At 28.6% G+C, this 18656-nt stretch overlaps 1 protein-coding gene across 2 annotated transcripts in view; it reads left to right on the top strand.

Annotated features, from left to right (window-relative positions):
- LOC127281795 (forkhead box protein O-like) overlaps positions 1-18656 on the top strand; it is a 123128-nt gene that overhangs the window by 88746 nt on the left and 15726 nt on the right. For both annotated transcript variants that reach the window (XM_051305709.1, XM_051305700.1), the window contains 3 exons: positions 36-262; positions 322-660; positions 727-1030. In XM_051305709.1, the coding sequence (XP_051161666.1) occupies positions 36-262; positions 322-660; positions 727-948 (788 nt within the window). In that variant the 3' untranslated portion in view covers positions 949-1030. The remainder of the gene's footprint in view (positions 1-35; positions 263-321; positions 661-726; positions 1031-18656) is intronic.

Here is an 18656-nt window from a genome sequence, read left to right as displayed (position 1 = left end):
TTTGGGAATTGCATTCTGATTGTTGATTTCAACAGCTGGAAGTTTAGCAGAGACGATGAAAATCGAATCCTATCAGATGTATCAAACGTCACCGCCACATCAACAGCAAACAGCACCGCCACCCTCTTATTTCGAGGCTCAATACCAGAGAAGTAATTCGCTTCGAACAAATAGTACACCCTATGGTCTACCACCCACATCACAACCAACGAATCAACAAAGATGTCCAATTCATCGTTTACAACCCTGTGCCTGCCAAATGGTCAGTAGGACAATTATCCTCTTTTTTTGTATGCTTCTATTTTTTATTTTGTCTTTTAGAATCTGAGTCCTGTGTCTGGTATGTCACCTTCATATCAGCAGCAGAGTGAACCTAGTCCTTCGACACTTAGCTCACAGCAGCAGCAAACAATTCAGTTTCTTCTTCAGTCACAGCAGCGTCAGCAGCAGCAGCAACAACAACAGCAACAGCAACAACAGCAGCAGCAGCAACAGCAGACGCATGCACAATCCGGTCCCGGTGGTCCAAGTCCACCAGAATCACCTAAACCTAGCACAATAATGGGTCAAATAATGGGAGCATTAAATAATTCGGCACTCCTCGATGATCTCAATATCAACATTGAAACGTTACAAGGTTTCGACTGCAATGTTGATGAGGTACTTGTTTTTTTTTACCTGCAATTTGAAAATAAATAAAAATACTAATTTAATTCTTGTTCTTAGGTGATAAAGCACGAATTGTCAATGGACGGAACGTTGGACTTTAACTTTCAGCAGGGTATGCTTGGCGCTCCTACGGGTCAAGTGGGCGATGATGATGTTATTCCAAATGTAACGTCACCAAGTGGTAATGTATCTACCGTTACAAGTAATGCCAGTTCAGCTGGGGTTTATGCCAGTACCAATGCAGCGACTCCTGCCGCGCCGCCTTCTTGGGTTCACTAGCAGTGGTTTCCTCTACCCTCGACGCCTCCATCGCCCTATGATCGTGATATTTTGCACAACACGACTCAGGCTCACCTTCATGGTAAGTGAATAAATTATTATTATTATGGATAATTTAGCCAAAGTCCCTCCAGGCGTCTTGTTATACAACTGTAACAGAATTATATACTTGCCGATTACTTATTTCTTTCTTCTGGGCGAAGAGAAAATTTATTTTTTCAAAAATCAGATCAATTTCTTTTTTCTCGAAAAGGAAAAAATCCAACTTTTTTTTTTAAACTTGGTTCAATTCGGTTTTAAAATTACGATCAAGCGAAAATCGGATCAAATATTTGAGGCGCATGATTATCGCATAAAAAATTATTAGCTAGAATTTTCATTTTACAGAATTTTATTAGATATAATTATTATTTTTTTAGACGATTTGTCATTTTTCGATTAGGATTTGGCAGAATTTCTTTTTAAATTTTTATTTAACAGAATTTTTAGGTAATTTTTGTTTGGTAGAATACTTAAAACGGCGAAATTTTATTTGTCCGAAATTACAAATGATTGGACATACAATCGACCGAAAAATTTTAGCGCGACAAAATCTTCCTATCGATTGTTTGTTCGACTATTTGTAATTTCGGATAAATAAAAATTCAGCGTTTTAAGAATTCCGTACAATAAAAATTCAATACATAAAAGTTCTATTAAATAAAAATTCTGTTTAATAAGAAATCGTTTAAAAAGGAAATTCTATCAAATGCTAATTCGAAAAATAAAAATTTGTCTAAAAAATAATTTCGAATTCTTAAAACACCGAAATTTTATTTGTCCGAAATTGCAAACGGTTGGACAAACAATCGATCAAATGAATTCGCGGCGACTTTTAAAAAAGACCAATCAGAAATTGTTAACAAATATTGTGATTGATAAATTTTAAAAATTGCGTCAAAATCATTCTGTTAATTGTTTTGTATGACATTTGCCATTTCGGACAAATAAAAATTCGATACATAAAAATTTGTTTAAAAATGAAATTCTGTCAAATGATAATTCGAAAACTAAAAATTCGTCTTAAAAAGTAATTTCTAATTCTTAATACGCTCAAAATTTTGTTAGTTCGAAATTGAAAATGATTGAACCAACAATCGACAGAAAGAATTTGGCGCAATTTTTAAAATTCACCAATCATGATTTCTTTGACAATTTCTAATTGGTAAAAATTCGTTTCAAAAGTATTTCTATTATAAATGCTAATTGAAAAAATAAAATTTCGTCTAAATTATAATTTTACCTAAAAAAAATTTTTAAATAAAATTCTTTAATAAAATTCCTTAAAATAAAAATCCCAACTAATGATTTTTATATGATCTAAACATGTACCCGAAATATTTATTCGGTTTTCAAAATTTCGTTCAACTGAAAATTCGAACTTAATCAGTATTTAGTGAATAGTGATAGTTTATCATGCCAGTGCATTATGGGCAAAGGGTTAATTTTATTGCCTTGGTGAAAAGGGGGAAATGCTTTCAAGACTTTATTTTAAATGAATAATAATTGCTTTTAACTTGCATCGCGCAGACTTTGTGAAACTTTATAGACAAAATTTTAAAAGCAAGGAGCCAGAACTATAACTGGACGTTTTACCTTAATCCAAATTTATTAAGTTAGAATCAAGAATGAGAAAAAGAAAATAGAGGAATAAGAACGCCGAAAAGTCTTCACGAGATTTAGATCGTCTACCAGGACCAATATCTTTCTCTCGTTGGTTACTCAAGTTATCTCGAGCGTTATACATTCATGTTTCAAAGTATATATATATATACATATATGTATCGATCGACATGTGGGTTTTGGTGGCGATGGGTTAACGTGGCATCTCGAAAGTTATAGACATTATACAGAGAAAGAGAGACAGCATCCACCTAGTTCCGACAGTTTTCCAAAAGCAAAACTCGATTGGATAAAAGAAGATTTGGAAAGGGGGTGAAAAACGAAAAAGGGAAGAAAAGACAAGGAAGAAACGAAAATGATCAAGGATCTTGAAAGATGGACTGGCTGTGGTTTCTCGTGTATGTGTGTGTCTCTTTTACTCTGAAACTCTTAGAGCGAGAAGAAAGATGGAGGAAAAGTATAAAAGAAAAGGAAAAAAAAAAGAGGGAGAAAGGGTGGTGAACGAAAGGTGAAAGGGTGGAGGAAATTTCTTGAGAAGGGAGAGAGGGAACAAGACCGGAGCTCTCCTCCAGCAACTTTATAATTCTTGCGACGCTTTTGGGGAATGAGATTCCCGTGGGATGGGGTTAAGGTAGTCCGCTGGCGCCAGTGGCGTCTGCCGAATAGCTGCTGACTTCTAGACTCTTACAGTTTTCGGCTAAGTGGTTCCCTTTTACCATCCCCCCGAATCCCCTTCTGTTCACCTTACACTATTTCCAACTTTTCCTTGTATAGGTGTCTCTTAGTACAAATGAAAATTACAAGATAATGTCTACTTTATAATGTAATTCGTATTACATTCAATTGGAAAAAAAAAATTATTTTTCGTTTTTTATTAATTTGTTAAAATAATAATAGTCATTAGAGGCAAATTATTCCACAAAAAATTATTAATTAGAATTTTCAATTTGTAGAATTTTATTAGAAATAATTATGTTTTAGACGAATTTTCATTTTTCGAATTAGTCATTGGTCATTAGTCATTGAATTTCTTATGAAACGAATTTTTACTTAACAGAATTTTTTTTGGATAATTTTTATTTGGCTGGCAGATTTCTGCGCAATTTTCGAAAATTGACCAATCAAAAATTATCAAGAAAATCATGATTAGCAAATTTTAAAAATAACGCCGAAATCTTTCTGTTGATTGTTGGTTTAATTTCGAACAAACAAAATTTCAAAATTATTTTTAAGACGAATTTCCACTTTTCGAATTAGCATTTGACAGAATTTCTTTTAAAACGAATTTTTTCTCAAAAAAAATTAACAAACAAACAACAGAATTTCGGACAAATAAAATTTCGGTGTTTTAAGAATTCGAAATTATTTTTTTGATGAAACTTTATTTTTCAAATTAGCGCATTAGACAGAATTTCTTTTTAAACGAATTTTTACTTAACAGAATTTTTATTGTACGGAATTCACAAAAAGCCGAACTTTTTTGTCCATAATTGCAAATGCCGAATTTTTATTAAACAGAATTTTTATGTATCGAATTTTTATTGTACGCAATTCTTAAAACGCTGAATTTTTATTTGTCCAAAATTACAAATAGTAGAACAAACAATCGGTTGAAAAATTTTGGCATGATTTCTGTAATTCACAATTTTCTTGACAATTTCTGATTGATGAATTTTAAAAGTCGCGCCAAAATCTATCGGTGTATTGTCTGTTTGATCGTTTGTAATTTCGGACAAATAAAGTTTTAAGAATTCTGTCAAACAAAAATTACCTAAAAATTCGTTTCAAAAATTAATTCCTGTTAAATGAAACTTCGTAAAAAAAATAATTTTATTATAATTTTTTAGAATAAAAATTGTAACTAATGATTTTTATGGGATAATAATGCACCACGAAAAAGTATATTAAGTGTATTTTCATTAGAAAAATTTTGAATTTTTCAAATCGAAGAGAAATTGAGTTTTATTATTAAAAATTGGTTATGATCTTCTTTTGACAGTGTGTAGTTTTATTACGAACATTAATATTGAACCAGTTATTGAAAAAGAAAAGTAAATAATTCAAGAAAATAAGAACATGATGCGGATACTGCGTATGCGTAATCTGACATTCATCAGAACGATGAACCGACGGATTGCCTCGGGCGTTAATACCGGCACGTAACAGGCGCTAGTTCATTGGTCTTTTTTCAATTTCCGCAATTGAAAAATATTTTTACTGAAAGTTAATATGACATCCGTTTTGTCCAAATGTGTTTATTTTATTTGTGCGATAAAAATCCTAAAATTCGAGATGTTCATTCATCGAATTTCTTTATTATTGGGAATTTTTGCATTCTTAAGAGGAATTAGAAAAATTAGAATTTAAAAAAAAAGTATCTTCAAATTATGGAAATTAATCACAAAATCGATTGACGGGAATTTTTAATTAAAAATATAAAAATTGAAATGTTTTTTTTATATCCTAAGGAATAAAAAAATAAACCTGGGTTTCTATTTTATTGTTTCAATATAGGTGTTGGGGGGAAAAAAAAAATTCTGCAACAGAAGCGAAAGCTTTGAAAAGGAAATGGCAATGGTATACATAAGAAGACGTATAGGAGACCTGTGAGTCAATTATACTATATATCAGAAGGCTTCTCAAATTGTTCTGTTCTGTATCCTAGCAACCGTGCGAGAAATTAATTCACAATTTTATAGTAAAAATAATAAAAAAATTCCTCAATTCTATTAATTTTTAAGTTATCTATATATTATTTGAGAATAATTAATATTTTCAATCTGAAAAAAATTTCTCATGTGAATAATTTGAAAATATTTCATTTTGAATAGAAAAAAAAACTAGATTTCAACATATCCAAGAGGAAGCCATGACTTGTGGTAATACTCGTTCTCTCTCTCGTGGTTGGTATATAATTCTTCGGGATTGGTACTTGCAAACCAGTCGTCCTCCACGATTTCTTCCATCACAATGTCAATGTGGAATGTTGTTAAGCGTGCCACAACTCACGACCACCCAAATCATAATTAAAATGCGATTACATTCTATAAAAACTCAACTTGATTTACAATTTTTCAAAATGTGTTCTTTCTAAGAATTTCTTTTCTAAAAAAACAAACACAAATTGCGCTTTTCTTTTTATATTATTTGGATTTATCGAAAATGATATTTCGTGGAAGAATATATAAAAGGGAACATTGAATTTGTGATTAGTATAGAAAATTTCGTATCGAGAATTTTTCAACTCCCTTTTTAATGCTACGCCAAAGATATTACCACACTGAGAATATAGAGAAAACCCTCCTTAGAATCGAAGGAGCAGAAATCGCAGATCGGGCGCGGGTGTAATAGAAGATGGAGGGTGGCTGGTCTCATGGGCGCCTAACGGAGCGTGCGTTTCCGATGAATTATTCAAGATCGAACGTTGCTACGGGAACCCATCCTTAACTGTTATGCGTTTATTCTCATTATCCGAACAACCCCCCTGCCCACATATTTTCAGTTGACCTTTCGCCTTCCTGCATACGTCAGATCATGTTAATGTAGTCTTTCACTTCAAGTCGCTTCTTCTTTTGCGATTCAGTAATTAACACTTCAATATTTCAAAATAGATCAATTCGGTTCATTAAATATTTTCAAATTTAATATCGCTTTCTTCAAAGAGAGCGATACAAAAATTGATACAAAAATCAAAAAATTTGACGTTAAATATTTTACAAAAAACCCTGCGGTGAATATTGTGGCAGAATCACGTGACTTAACAATCACATGTCCTTAAGTGTGCATATTTGACTTCTTGACGTTAGCATCAAAACTGGTATACTTACATAATATAGTATTAATACTTTTACATAATGCTTCTATTGCATAATATAATATATTTGTATATACATAGAAATTAAAAACGTTTATATATATATATAGAGGTGAGTCAAATTCCACAGTTAAGTGAGTAAAATAGTCAATTGATAACATTAAAGAAACACATCTAACATGCGTATGGTTAATTATGGTTATGGCGTGTCACTTCCTCTAACACGCATTGACCTATTTTCATATAGACCCACATAGTGTTGACTTTAGGTGACATTTTCTCTTTCTCTCTTTTCCTCGCTCTCCCTCATTTTCTCTTATATATACCGTAGGCGTGTGTGTCACAAATTTGTCTTGATGAAAGAATGTCACCGCACTATTTTACGAAAATTATGCAATACAAAATTCACCGCATTGTAATTAATTTCCCAACAACTTTTTTTTTCAAAACTAGAACATAACGTAACATAATATATCCTAAATAATATTCATTCAAAACATATTTTTTGCTCTTATAAATTATAAAATAAATATTAATATATAATAATAATTTTAAAAAATAAAATAATAATATTATAATAATAGAGTCATTACATTATATTTCGACTAAAGTCGTTGCTGACTAATTTAAAAAAATTATTATACTACATTAGAGGAATGATTTTAATGGAATAAAGATCGCGAAATGAAAAGAATTTTATTAAAATTTTTTTGTAAAATATGGATTTAAAGTAGGTGCTGGAAACTGACACTTTTTCATCTATAATGGAAAATATTAAAGAAAACATAATTTAAAATGAAAATGTAAAAAAAAAATTGTAATTTATTAAGAATGACTAAAATTATTTTTATAAATTAATAGAAGCAATTAAAGATAAATAAATAATATATGATTTTCAAATTCACCTACAATTAACTTTTAATTTTTTTTAGCACTTTTTTTCTTTCTTCTTAATAAAAAATTCAACAATATTTGGTGCGTTAATTTGCTCATTATATCTTTTATATTTTTATACTTCAAGGGTTCTTTTAAAACCCGTGTACTAAATAAATAAATAAATATTAAAATTAACTATTTTACAAAAAATTTTATAATAAAATTCTTTACATTTCGTGATCTTGATTCAATTAAAATCATTCCTCTAATGTATTATAATTTTTTTTTTTTAAATTAGTCAGCAACCAATTTAGTCGAAATATAATGAAATGACTTAATAATAATAACAATAATAATAGTAATAATAATATAATAATAAAAATATAATTATAATAAAATAATAATATATAATAATAATTTTCAAATTATAAATTTTTCCACAGAAATTGGTTTTCTATGAAAAAAAAAAAAAAAAATATTAAAATTTTTAAAGAGCAGAAAAAAAGAAATAAGGAGAAAATTTCTTATTTTTTCCGTGAAGTTACGTACTCGCCCTTGAATAAATTAAGTAGAACGGCCTTGAAATATATAGACCTCTTCCTCCATGACGAAGTACATTCATATACATTATACACACGTGATACATAATTAAATCCCCCTAAAAAAAAAATTTCATTGTAATTCTTTAAGGTAAATTTTCATATTATGATATATCATCGCAAGAGTGAAATGTGTAATAATTGACGTGAGACTTTTGATGAACTAAATGGTCGTAATTCTCGTCTATATATATAATTATAGAGTTGTTACTTGAACATATATATATATATATATATGTGTGTGTGTGTAATGACATGTGTGTCCTCAAACAAACACAAAGAAATTACACTTTACACCTTAAGTAATACAGGCAGTCATTTATATATACTCACTTTTTTTTATGACTAACACACTTTTCTATAATTGTATATTAATGGATTACATAATCAAAGTGCGTAGGCCAAGGCGCCACCATTCGCCTACTGCAATGCGAACTATCATTAACGTTAATGATTTAAATTTCTTTTATAAAATTATATACAAATGTTTGTAATTCTTTTTTTAATTTGCTGCATTTTTTTTAATATTCTAGTGTAATTTTTAAAAATATTTTTTTTTAATATTTTAGTGGAAAAAAAAATTTTATTGGAATTTTATTTTGTTTTAATATTTTAGTATAATTTTCAAAAAAAATATTTTTTTTCATCGGTGAAGATCACAACGGATTAACGATTGAAAAAACTATTTTTCATCCAAAAAATAATAAAATTTTTTGCCAACAAATTTTTTTATTTAAAAATTATTGATCATGTTAGAAATTTTTTTTTTTATATAAAAATTATAATATAATTTGCTTAGAAAAAATTTTTTTTTTCTTCTAAATCGTTGAATTATAAATTCGAACTTCACCAACGTTTCATTTTTTTAAAAAAATATTTTAGTGTAATTTTTTTTTTTTGTAATATTTGAGTACAATTTTTCTTTTTTAAAATTCTCTATACTCTGCATGAGCTTTCAACTTAATTATTGGACTAAACTGATTTTGAAAATACGTTCAATTTCACTAATGCAAATTTTTTTCCCCTCCCCTCCGCCTACATTGGTCTTCTGGGTATTTTCAATTTTAATATCGATTTCCGCTATTATAATATTCCAAATCCTCGGTGAATTCCACATATTGTTTTATGTCTACCATTTTTTTTTCTTTATTATTAACTTTTCTATATTGTGTATAGTAGATTTAAAAAAAAAAAATTGTTAATATGTTTTTTTTTTTGCAAATTTGATATTTAGAAAGTTGATCAATCACGTATTGAGAAATAAATTCTTTCTGCAAATATATAAGTATTATTCTTGTTTTAAAAAAATTAGCTTTTAGTGCGGTCATAACGTTTTACGATAGATATAAATAAACATACATAATGAGTATAGGTTAAAAGTGTAATAAAAAATTCAAAATAATTTCTTAAGACTTGCCAATAATAGATAAGAATTAATTTTTTTTTTCTAATTTATAGAAGAACTTTTTTTTGAAAACTTGACTCGATTTCCGAAGCTTGCATTTTTTTTTTCGGTTAACTTCCTCTCAGGGTTTTGAGAAAAGTCGAGACGTACCTCGAGTTAACTTTCTTCTTGATTGACGTTCGGTTATTGTCGCATTTGCATAACTCGCCCTTTCGCAACGTCCGACCTCTCTTCTTGTTTCTTCCCTCCCTCGGTAATTTCTCTTCTTTTTCTTTCAACCCCTCTCTTTCTCACTCTCTGTGTGTGTATGTGTGTGAAAATAAGGAAAACGAGAGAAGGCAAAAGAGAAAGAAGAAGTGAGTGTCGACAGTGCCCGCGTGTCAAATCGAATTTGCCTCATTTACCCCTTCCAACAATTCCCCTCCCCTCCCCCCCCCTTTCCTCCTCTTCTTATATACTGTTCCCGCAGCCGGAGAATCTATTAGAATAATTTTTATGAATCTAATTTTAAATTCCGGCGAACGAAGTTACTTCACTGTCACACTGTCAGCGGCTCTTTATTAAGTGGCCTCGCCTCTCTTCTTTTCTCTCTCTACTCTCTCACTCTCTTGGTCTAAATCCCCTTCCAGAAATTCTGCGATCTGTCGTCGTTGTCGTCACCATTGAAAAGGAATAATTTAAATAATTTTCCACATAATTTCTTTGTTCCTTCCACAATTTGCGCGCATATAACCTTGCCACACGATAAGTCTTTTTTGAATCTTTTCCTCGCACTCACACTGCAATAATAATCAAATCTGTTGGTTCTTTTTTTTTTTTTTGTGAAAAGTCAATTTGCCTTTTAGAAATCTTTTAGAAAGATGATTTGGATTGGAATATATAAATGCCCGAGCAAATTCTTTTTTGAATTATATTAAAAATTTTATACTCGATTTTTTCCCCTGTTAATCAGGGAAGGGGGGGGGGTTAATTTTAAACAGTTAAAAATTTTACTGTGTTAAGACAACAAAATTATTTGATTGAACATTTTTAAATTTCAACCAAAATTTGATTATGACAACAAAATAATTTGGTTAACACAACAAAATAGTTTGGTCTAAAAAAACCAGATGATCGTTTGTTAACCATTTTTGTTGACCCAACCAAATTTTCATTGTTCTGACTAAACATTTTTTTCAGTGTGAAGTAAAATTTTTACTAGATTTGTTAACCTTTAGAGGATATTTTTAAAAAATTTAAAATTTTATAAAAATATATAAAATTGTAAATATTAAATTTTGTAAATTTTTTGCGACACTCTAAATCTGATTTAGTAAAAATTTGAACTAATTTACTTTGAATTATAGTAAAATTAAAAAAAAATGAGTAAAATTCACAAATTAATAATAAAACAAAATTTTTTACTAACGAATTAGTAAAATTTAACTTCAAAAGCAAAAAGTGAGTCACTAATTCTAGTTAAAATTTTTATTAATTCAAATTTAGAAATAGATTAAAAATTTTCATACTAAAGGTACATTTTCCCCCAATTTTTCATTATTTTTTTTTTTTTTGTTGTAGTTGAATGTAACTGAATTTTGAAAATAATTGAATACTAATGAAGAAAAAGTAGAGAATTTGAAAAAAAAAGAAACCAACGTCTTTGTTATATAGATATAGCAATAATGGGAAGTAGCTCGGTTAGTTTGTTGGCTAACGTGCCAACAGTGTCAACTTTTCTTTTCTTCGCCCTTATAGTACATATAGTGTAAAAGGCTGTTTGCCAAGCATGAAAGATATTGAAGAAAGAGAAAAGAATCTTTTTCACAAGTAATTCAAGTACATTTATCGGGGCGTTTTGTTCGCCATTTCCTTAACGATTTGTTCATGGATCCTTCAAAGATTTATCCAGCTTGTATATATATATATATATAGATATATATTTATTGAATTTAGCCTCTTGGCAAACGTTTCGAATTTCACCCGCAGTTAACTTGGCCTGACCACTTGATGCTTTCACTACTATGTCTGATCAAAGCACATCTTTTACTACTTAATTGTGGATCTCCTTTCTTTTTGCATATACAGCAATTTTTTTTCCTACTTTATTGCAATAATTAATTAAATTATTAATTAAATTATAAGCTAAATTAATTAATAGTAAGTTAAATTATAAATTAAATTAATATTTTCTTTCAGTGTATTAGTTAAATTTTACCTTTCAATTAGTAAAAATCACAATTTATTTCTCACTAATTGCTTGTGAAAATGTCTTGAAAATTTAATTTAATTTTTACTAATTTTTATATTTCTTTACACTGAGAAAAAAAATTTAGTGTTTGCAACAAAATTGTTTGGTTAGGCAATTTTGATTCTTGTTACCAAATTTTGGTTCGCTGAAACAAAAGCCGTAGAGTTATGTCAACCAAACATTTGGTTAGGCGAACAAAATTATTTGGTTGGACATTTATAAATTCCAAACCAAATTCAGTTACGATAACAAAATAATTTGGTTAACACAACAAAATAGTTTTGTCTAAAAAACCAAATGATCGTTTGTTGTCCTAACCAAAATTTGGTTGCGAAGATGAGATTTTTCAAAGTCCACAAATATTTCAATTGGATAAATATAAATTCAATGTTAGATTAATAATAAATAAATAATGAAATAAATAAAAAAAAATTAAAAGAAAAGTAATAAGGTAGAATAAAATTTTTAATTTTACAAAAAAATACTGTTGGTTTGATCAACCAAACATTTTTGTTGGTCCATCCAAATTTTGGTTGCTCTGACTAAACATTTTTCTCAGTGTATATTTATATTTATAACCGGAAATCCGTTCAAAGCCAAAAAGCATGAACTATGATTCAATAAATGTTTATATTTTTATTTATATTTATAATTTATAATTATTATAGTATATTAATTATAATTATTATTATATTATATAATTATAAATAATATATTTTTTCTAATTTAAATTTTCAGATTTAGAGAGTTGTTAATTTGAAAATAATTAGTTATTAATAAAAAATCAATGAATATGCTTATAATATTAAAATGAACCGACAATGAATTGAGGCACTTGTTGCTTATATAGATTAAGTGAATTCTCAGAGTGTTTACATGTTAAACAAGCCGTGTTTGCGGCACCCGTTGTGTTTCCTTATAATCGCCTGAAATGAACTCGAGACTGAGTTATATAGATATAAATATATGAGTCTCAAGTGAAAGCACACAGAAAGTCTGAAAATTCTCTTCCTTGATATTTTGTGTGGGCGTAAAGAGTAAACTTATGTGTATATATTTCCTTCTATATATTTTAACGATGACGCAAGAATGACCTTACTTTGCGTATATATATACATATAGATATCGTGATGAGCTAACTGTTGAATCAATTTGTATATGAATATATGCCAAATTAAAATATCATATACTTTTGTCAAATCCCGCTGATTCACATATATAGAGTATAATTTCTTCATTATATATTGTATATATAGAGAGAGAGAAAAATAATTCGGCTTTTTTTCTGCGTTGAACTTTATTGAGGGTCCTTTCAAAAAATTTAAGTTCGTATCTTGTGGAGCGCGGAAATTTCAAATTCTATTGATTCGAAATAGAAGGTGTTTGATCTCTAAATAATTCTTAAGGACCCCCCTTCTAAAAGAAAAATTTCATGAAAAATTTATAACTTGCGAAACTAAATTTCTTTCTCTTCTGGCGTTGAAAATATTTTTCTCGCACCTCTTAAAAATGTTGTAATATTTTTCCAAGAAGATACCGCGGTAAATATCCAATTTTCAGTAAAAATTAAATTTAATTAAATAAAATTAATTTCTAATAGAAAATAAATTTCATTATCTAAATAAAAATAATTTAATGAAATGAAAATAATTACTAATAGAAAAATTAATTTATTTAAATGAAAATAATTGAGAATAAAAATCTTTATTTTGAGGATAATGAATGAAAAAAAAATATATAAAATTTTCGAAAAAATATGTGAGGGAAAAATAATTTCTTATTGGTCGCGAAATAGTCCTTGATCTTGTCGACTTAAGCGTACTTCCGCATTTAAAGTCTAGTGAAGATAATGCTAGAACAGGAACTCTTGCACTGCTTGAACGATCACTGAGCGAGCGTACGTGCTTCAAATTACATGTGCAAAAGGATCAGCGATTAGCGTCTCCTCAAGATCAGTGAAGCAGGATGATCCGATACGAGGTTTGCTCGATCACGTCGGTTATTCATTGGCCTTGAAATAATTACGTCGGCTTATATGCCAATGAGCACCAACACTTTGTATTCGTCCTTTCTTGTGCGGATCCTTCTCATAACCAAGGCGTGAAAGGACTTTTACAATATATATATTTATTATTTTTTTCCACCCTTTTCTCAATATCTATAAAAATCATTAAAAAAATGTATTATTTATTACAATTTATACATTATTAACAATAATTCTCTATTCTTTTCAAAAAATTTATTTTTTTTTTTTATAGAGAATTAATTTCCCCTAACAAAATGTTACAACCATAAAATCGACATTTCATTCCTGGGCTTTTATTTCGGTGAAAGTGACTGATAACAGAATAGTGACGCAGCAATTAAATCGTGACAATAAAGTAAAATCAGAATTTTTTTTTCTCTTAAAAAAAAAGATGAGGAATAAATAATTATGAGCTTGGTACTCAAAAAAAAAAAAAGGAAAATTTATTTTAATTATAATTTATGAAGCGATATGCAATTGTTGAAATCACTTCCTTTTTTTTTGAATTTCTTTTCTTTCATCATTCCGACCCGCTAACTTTCAAAGTCGAACTTATTAAGCTTCCGGGTGCCGGAGCGTCTGGAAAGAGAGAAAGCATAAATTTGACCGTTTCCTATATTAAACAGCTCGCGATATCCTGTGTGTGATGCTGATCTGAATTTTACTCCTTCCACAATTTGAGTTTTTAACGGAAAATAGTGAAATGTCGCGTGACTCGTAAATGATCGTTATGAATATGGCAAAAAAAAAAAAAAAACAATTAAAAAAAAATCTTGATAAGAAAATAGTTTTGTTAAAAATTAAATATTATAAAATATAAATATGTATAGTAAAAAATATACTAAAATATATACTAATATACTAAAAAAAAATATATAATAAAAAAATATACTAAAATAAATACTAAAATATCTACTCAAAAGTTCTTTTTGGGCAATAAAGAATCTGTTCCTAAAAAGCCTTCGTTAAGAATTGTCGTTGAGATTTAACAGCAGCACTATAATGTTATAGTTGATCGATTAAATCACTAGTCAGCAATAAATCTTGAATGGAATTTTTTTTCTTCTCCATATAAAGTATTGCTTTTTCATTATATTCTCCAGTTTGCCAAAAGTAAATATATCAAAATTTTACTGGATAAAGTTTTTTATTTTCTAAAAATGATCTATTTTTTATTTATCCATTTTTGTTTAATTGTCTAATACTTCTTTTCATTTTTAAGAGTATAATAATAAAAAATAAAGAAAGTTTTCCTTTCACGAGAGAGTTTGAAAATTTATCAATTTTTGAGGGAAAAAAAAAAGAAATTTATTTCATTAAATTCTTTTTCTTCACGCAGAATTATACAATTTTTTTTTTTTTTTTTTTCTTTGAATATCAAATGGAAATGCGAAACGCATCATAGAGTAGTTTTGACGGGTTCGACGTCATAAAGCGTGTTTTATGTCTTTTCGATGGAGATATATATATTTAAATTTTTAGAACGTCTCACCATCGCACTTTCAATCTCTTCCTTCTAGACTTACAGGCACTATGAAACATGTCGTCCAAGAAGAGCTAAGAGTTTTCATCTTGCAGTCGTCATAGGTTTTTATTATGTCCACTTTAAGTCCAAACTAAAGTTGTAAAAACGGCCAATATAGCTTGGATTTAAGTCTATGAAATCCCTTTTTAAGTTCGACGATCAAAAAGTTGAAATTTAAAACAAAAAAAAATTCCTTTTTTTAAGTAGCTTAAAAATTTGCTTAGATGATTTTTAAATTAATAAGCTCGAATTTCTATATATGTTAATGAATTTTATAAAGTGAAATTTATATTGCATTGAATTTTTATATTTTAAAAATTTTTATTCAACTGAATTCATAAAAATTAGAAATTTTTTCAAGAATTTTGAAAAGAAACAAATTTAACCGAATTTTCAATAAAGACATATTTTCCATTTAACGAAATTTTCTATAAAGACATTTTTTATTTAAACAAATTATTATTTAGCAGAATTTTCTCTTAAAAGAATTTCTACTTTAGTCGAATTTTTTAAATAGAATTTTCTTTTCATCGAAACTTTATTTGTCCTGAGTTTCATTTGTACGAATTGTCATTTGATATAGACAACAAAATTTTTGGCACGAAGTTTCAAAAATTAACAAATATTAGAATATATAATCCATAAAATTGTGATTGTTTAATTTTTAAATTCCCGCCAAAAAATTTTCTGTTCGATATTTGTTCAGCAATTTGTAATTTCGGTGAAATAAAAATTTGGCGTTTTAGAAATTTCTACAAATTCGTACAAATAAAAATTCTGTCAAATAATTATTATAGGCGAAAAAATTCGCCTCAGTTAAAATTCTGTCAATTGATAATTTTGTTAAATGGAAATTTTGCTTAATTTAAAAATATTTTTCAATAAAAAATTCAGTTAAATGAAAATTTTATTAAATAAAAATTCTTTTTAAATGTGAATTCAGTTAAATAATAATTTTTAAATATGAAAATTCTTTTAAATGTGAATTTTGCTTTATAAAATTCGATAACAATTTGAGTTTATTAATTTCGATAGTGTGGAAATTCAAAAGAAATTGAGTAAAAAGTGATAATTTTGAGAAGGAGAAAGATTGTGTGTGTGTGAGGTCATTTGGAGAGGGGTTGAATAAAATAGACGAAAAACAAAAGAAAGTAAATTCCCCTACTCTTTTTCTATACTCTCTCGACCCTATCAGGGACAACGACTGGCAGAGTAAAGTAGTTGGCGCCGATTAAACAAATCGCATTATAAGTTAGCTGCTGTTGGCTGTTCCAAACTTACCGACTCACTTTATATTAAGACAGACCGCCCTGCTTGATCTGAGACTGGCTATAAACTTCAGAAATGGCTTCACTCCTCTCGGGGGGATAATTATTTAATTGAATTTATCAGAGAAACGTAGGTCGTAGATCTGTCAAGGGTGACAATTTTAGTTCTACCCCAAAGCATCTTTCTCTCTCTCTCTCTCACTCTCTGTGTCTCTCTCTTCTTGACTTTCGTCGCTATCACCGCCGGCCTATATAGAAAAGCAAAGCTTCTTTGGCTCCTCTGCTTCCTTATGGACTTATATAGCAGGACCAAAGAGAGAGTCAAGTTTTCCGCGACTCTGTGACTTATCGCTCGTTAGTTGACAATAATACTCTTCGATTCCCTCTCTCTCTGTCTTTTGACTTTTGGTTTTCAAGATCAAAAAGGTAAAGCTGATGAGAGGAAGTATAATGAAAGTTTTCCGTATGGAAAATATTCTTCAATGAGAGTATGAATTTTCTTTCAATAAAATGATTTTGAGATTTCAAAGTTGAGAAAATTAATACAGTAATTTTTATTAATCTTCAAAATTAAGAAATTGTATTCAACTGAAAAGAAGTCTTATTTTACTACACTTTTATTTATTTATTAAAAGAGGATTCCTTTTATGGACATTAAATTATTCCTGTCTAATTGAGAGGATTTTCCTTTTTTTACCATTTTGAGATGAGTAACTTCAAATAAATAGATATTAATCTTTTTTTAAATTCAAAAATGTCTGTAATCGATGTAGTATGAAAAATCGATTATATGGAAATTCTATTAAATAATAATTCGAACAAATGAAAATTCTGTGCAATGAAATTTTACCAAATTCCACCGAATTTTAATTTATCAGAATTTTTATTCATACGAATTTAATTAATTAATTATTAATTTAATTTTTTAAGGTTTCAAATTTTTATTTGTCGCCGAAATTATAAATGTCCGAAGAAAGAATCGACGCAGAAAGATTTCGGCACAATTTTTTAAAATTTACCAATCGCGATTTTTTTTTTGACAAATTTCTAATTGATAAATTATCAAAAATTTCACCAAAATCTTTCTGTCCATTGTTCAGCCATTTGTAATTTCGGACAAAAGAAAATTCGGCGTCTTAAAAATTCGAATCACGTAAAATTTTAATTCAAATACTCGATTACTTGACTAAAATAAATATTTATTTATATCAAATATAATTATTATTTGAGATGGTATTTTTTTAAAATGCAGAAATTATTGTTTCAAATAAAATTTATTTAATTCAAATAAAAATTATTTGGTTCAAGTAAATATTTTTTTTGATAAGAAGTAATCGAATATTTGAATCAAATTTTTTTTTTCAGTGAGACAAAAAACTTTTCCATATGAAAAAAGTAAATCTTTTTATATCTAGAACAAAAAGACATGGAAAATCGTGAATTTTAAAGTTCGATATCTTGAACGATAAGCAATTTCTTTGGAAAATGAACATTTGAAATAACTGAAGGTTAAAGTGAGATAAGGCGGGTCATAACGGACCGCACACCACTACTACTTAAGACAGGTCGCGTTTATATATACAATTGGACCAAAAAAAGAGAAAAGTGTATATATAGGAGAAAATAAAAAAAAAAAAAAAAAAAAATAGGACGAAGGGAATGAGAGAAAAGTAAGAAATTCAGAGTATGACCAAAAGAAACTAGCTTTTGCCGAATTGTAGACGAAGGCTAGCAGATATGGTGGCGCGCGAGAGTAGAGCGAAATTCGCGGGTTACGTCAGCATGTTTCAGTTTGCGGGAGTCTCAAACTTTTCCCACTGGCGACAAGATATTTCAAGTGGTCGCTCTACTCGGTCGCTCACAGAAACCAGCGATCGTACCCGCGTTGAAATATTGGACGGCTCTTTCTTGCAGCCGCATATTCTTTTCTCGCAGTTCTTTCTTTTTCTTTCTTGAATTTCCCTCCCCTCTTTTTTTTTATTCCTCCATCCCTTCCCACACCTTTTCTCGATTTCTTCTTTCCAAAAGATTTTACGATTCTTTTCAAAAATACACCCTTCTCTATATGCATATTTTCAGGGCGTTTCATTTTTTTTCAAAAAAAAATAAAAAATAACTGCTTTTTTAACAATTAATATAGTAATTGTTAAATTATATCACTATTAATTCCTAATATTTTTTTAATAAATAATAATATAATTAATCATTTTTGGATAAATTTGCGATATTATTGTTTACCCCTTTTGGAGGGTTAGGAAAAAACAGACAGACTATGAAAATAATAATTATCACTCTTTTAAAGT

Source organism: Leptopilina boulardi, unplaced genomic scaffold (assembly GCF_019393585.1).
Source record: "Leptopilina boulardi isolate dan_hultmark-lab unplaced genomic scaffold, ZJU_Lbou_2.1 LbouV2_112, whole genome shotgun sequence".
NCBI classification, from domain to species: Eukaryota; Metazoa; Arthropoda; class Insecta; order Hymenoptera; family Figitidae; genus Leptopilina; species Leptopilina boulardi.
This window is presented reverse-complemented; position numbering and strand designations above follow the sequence as displayed.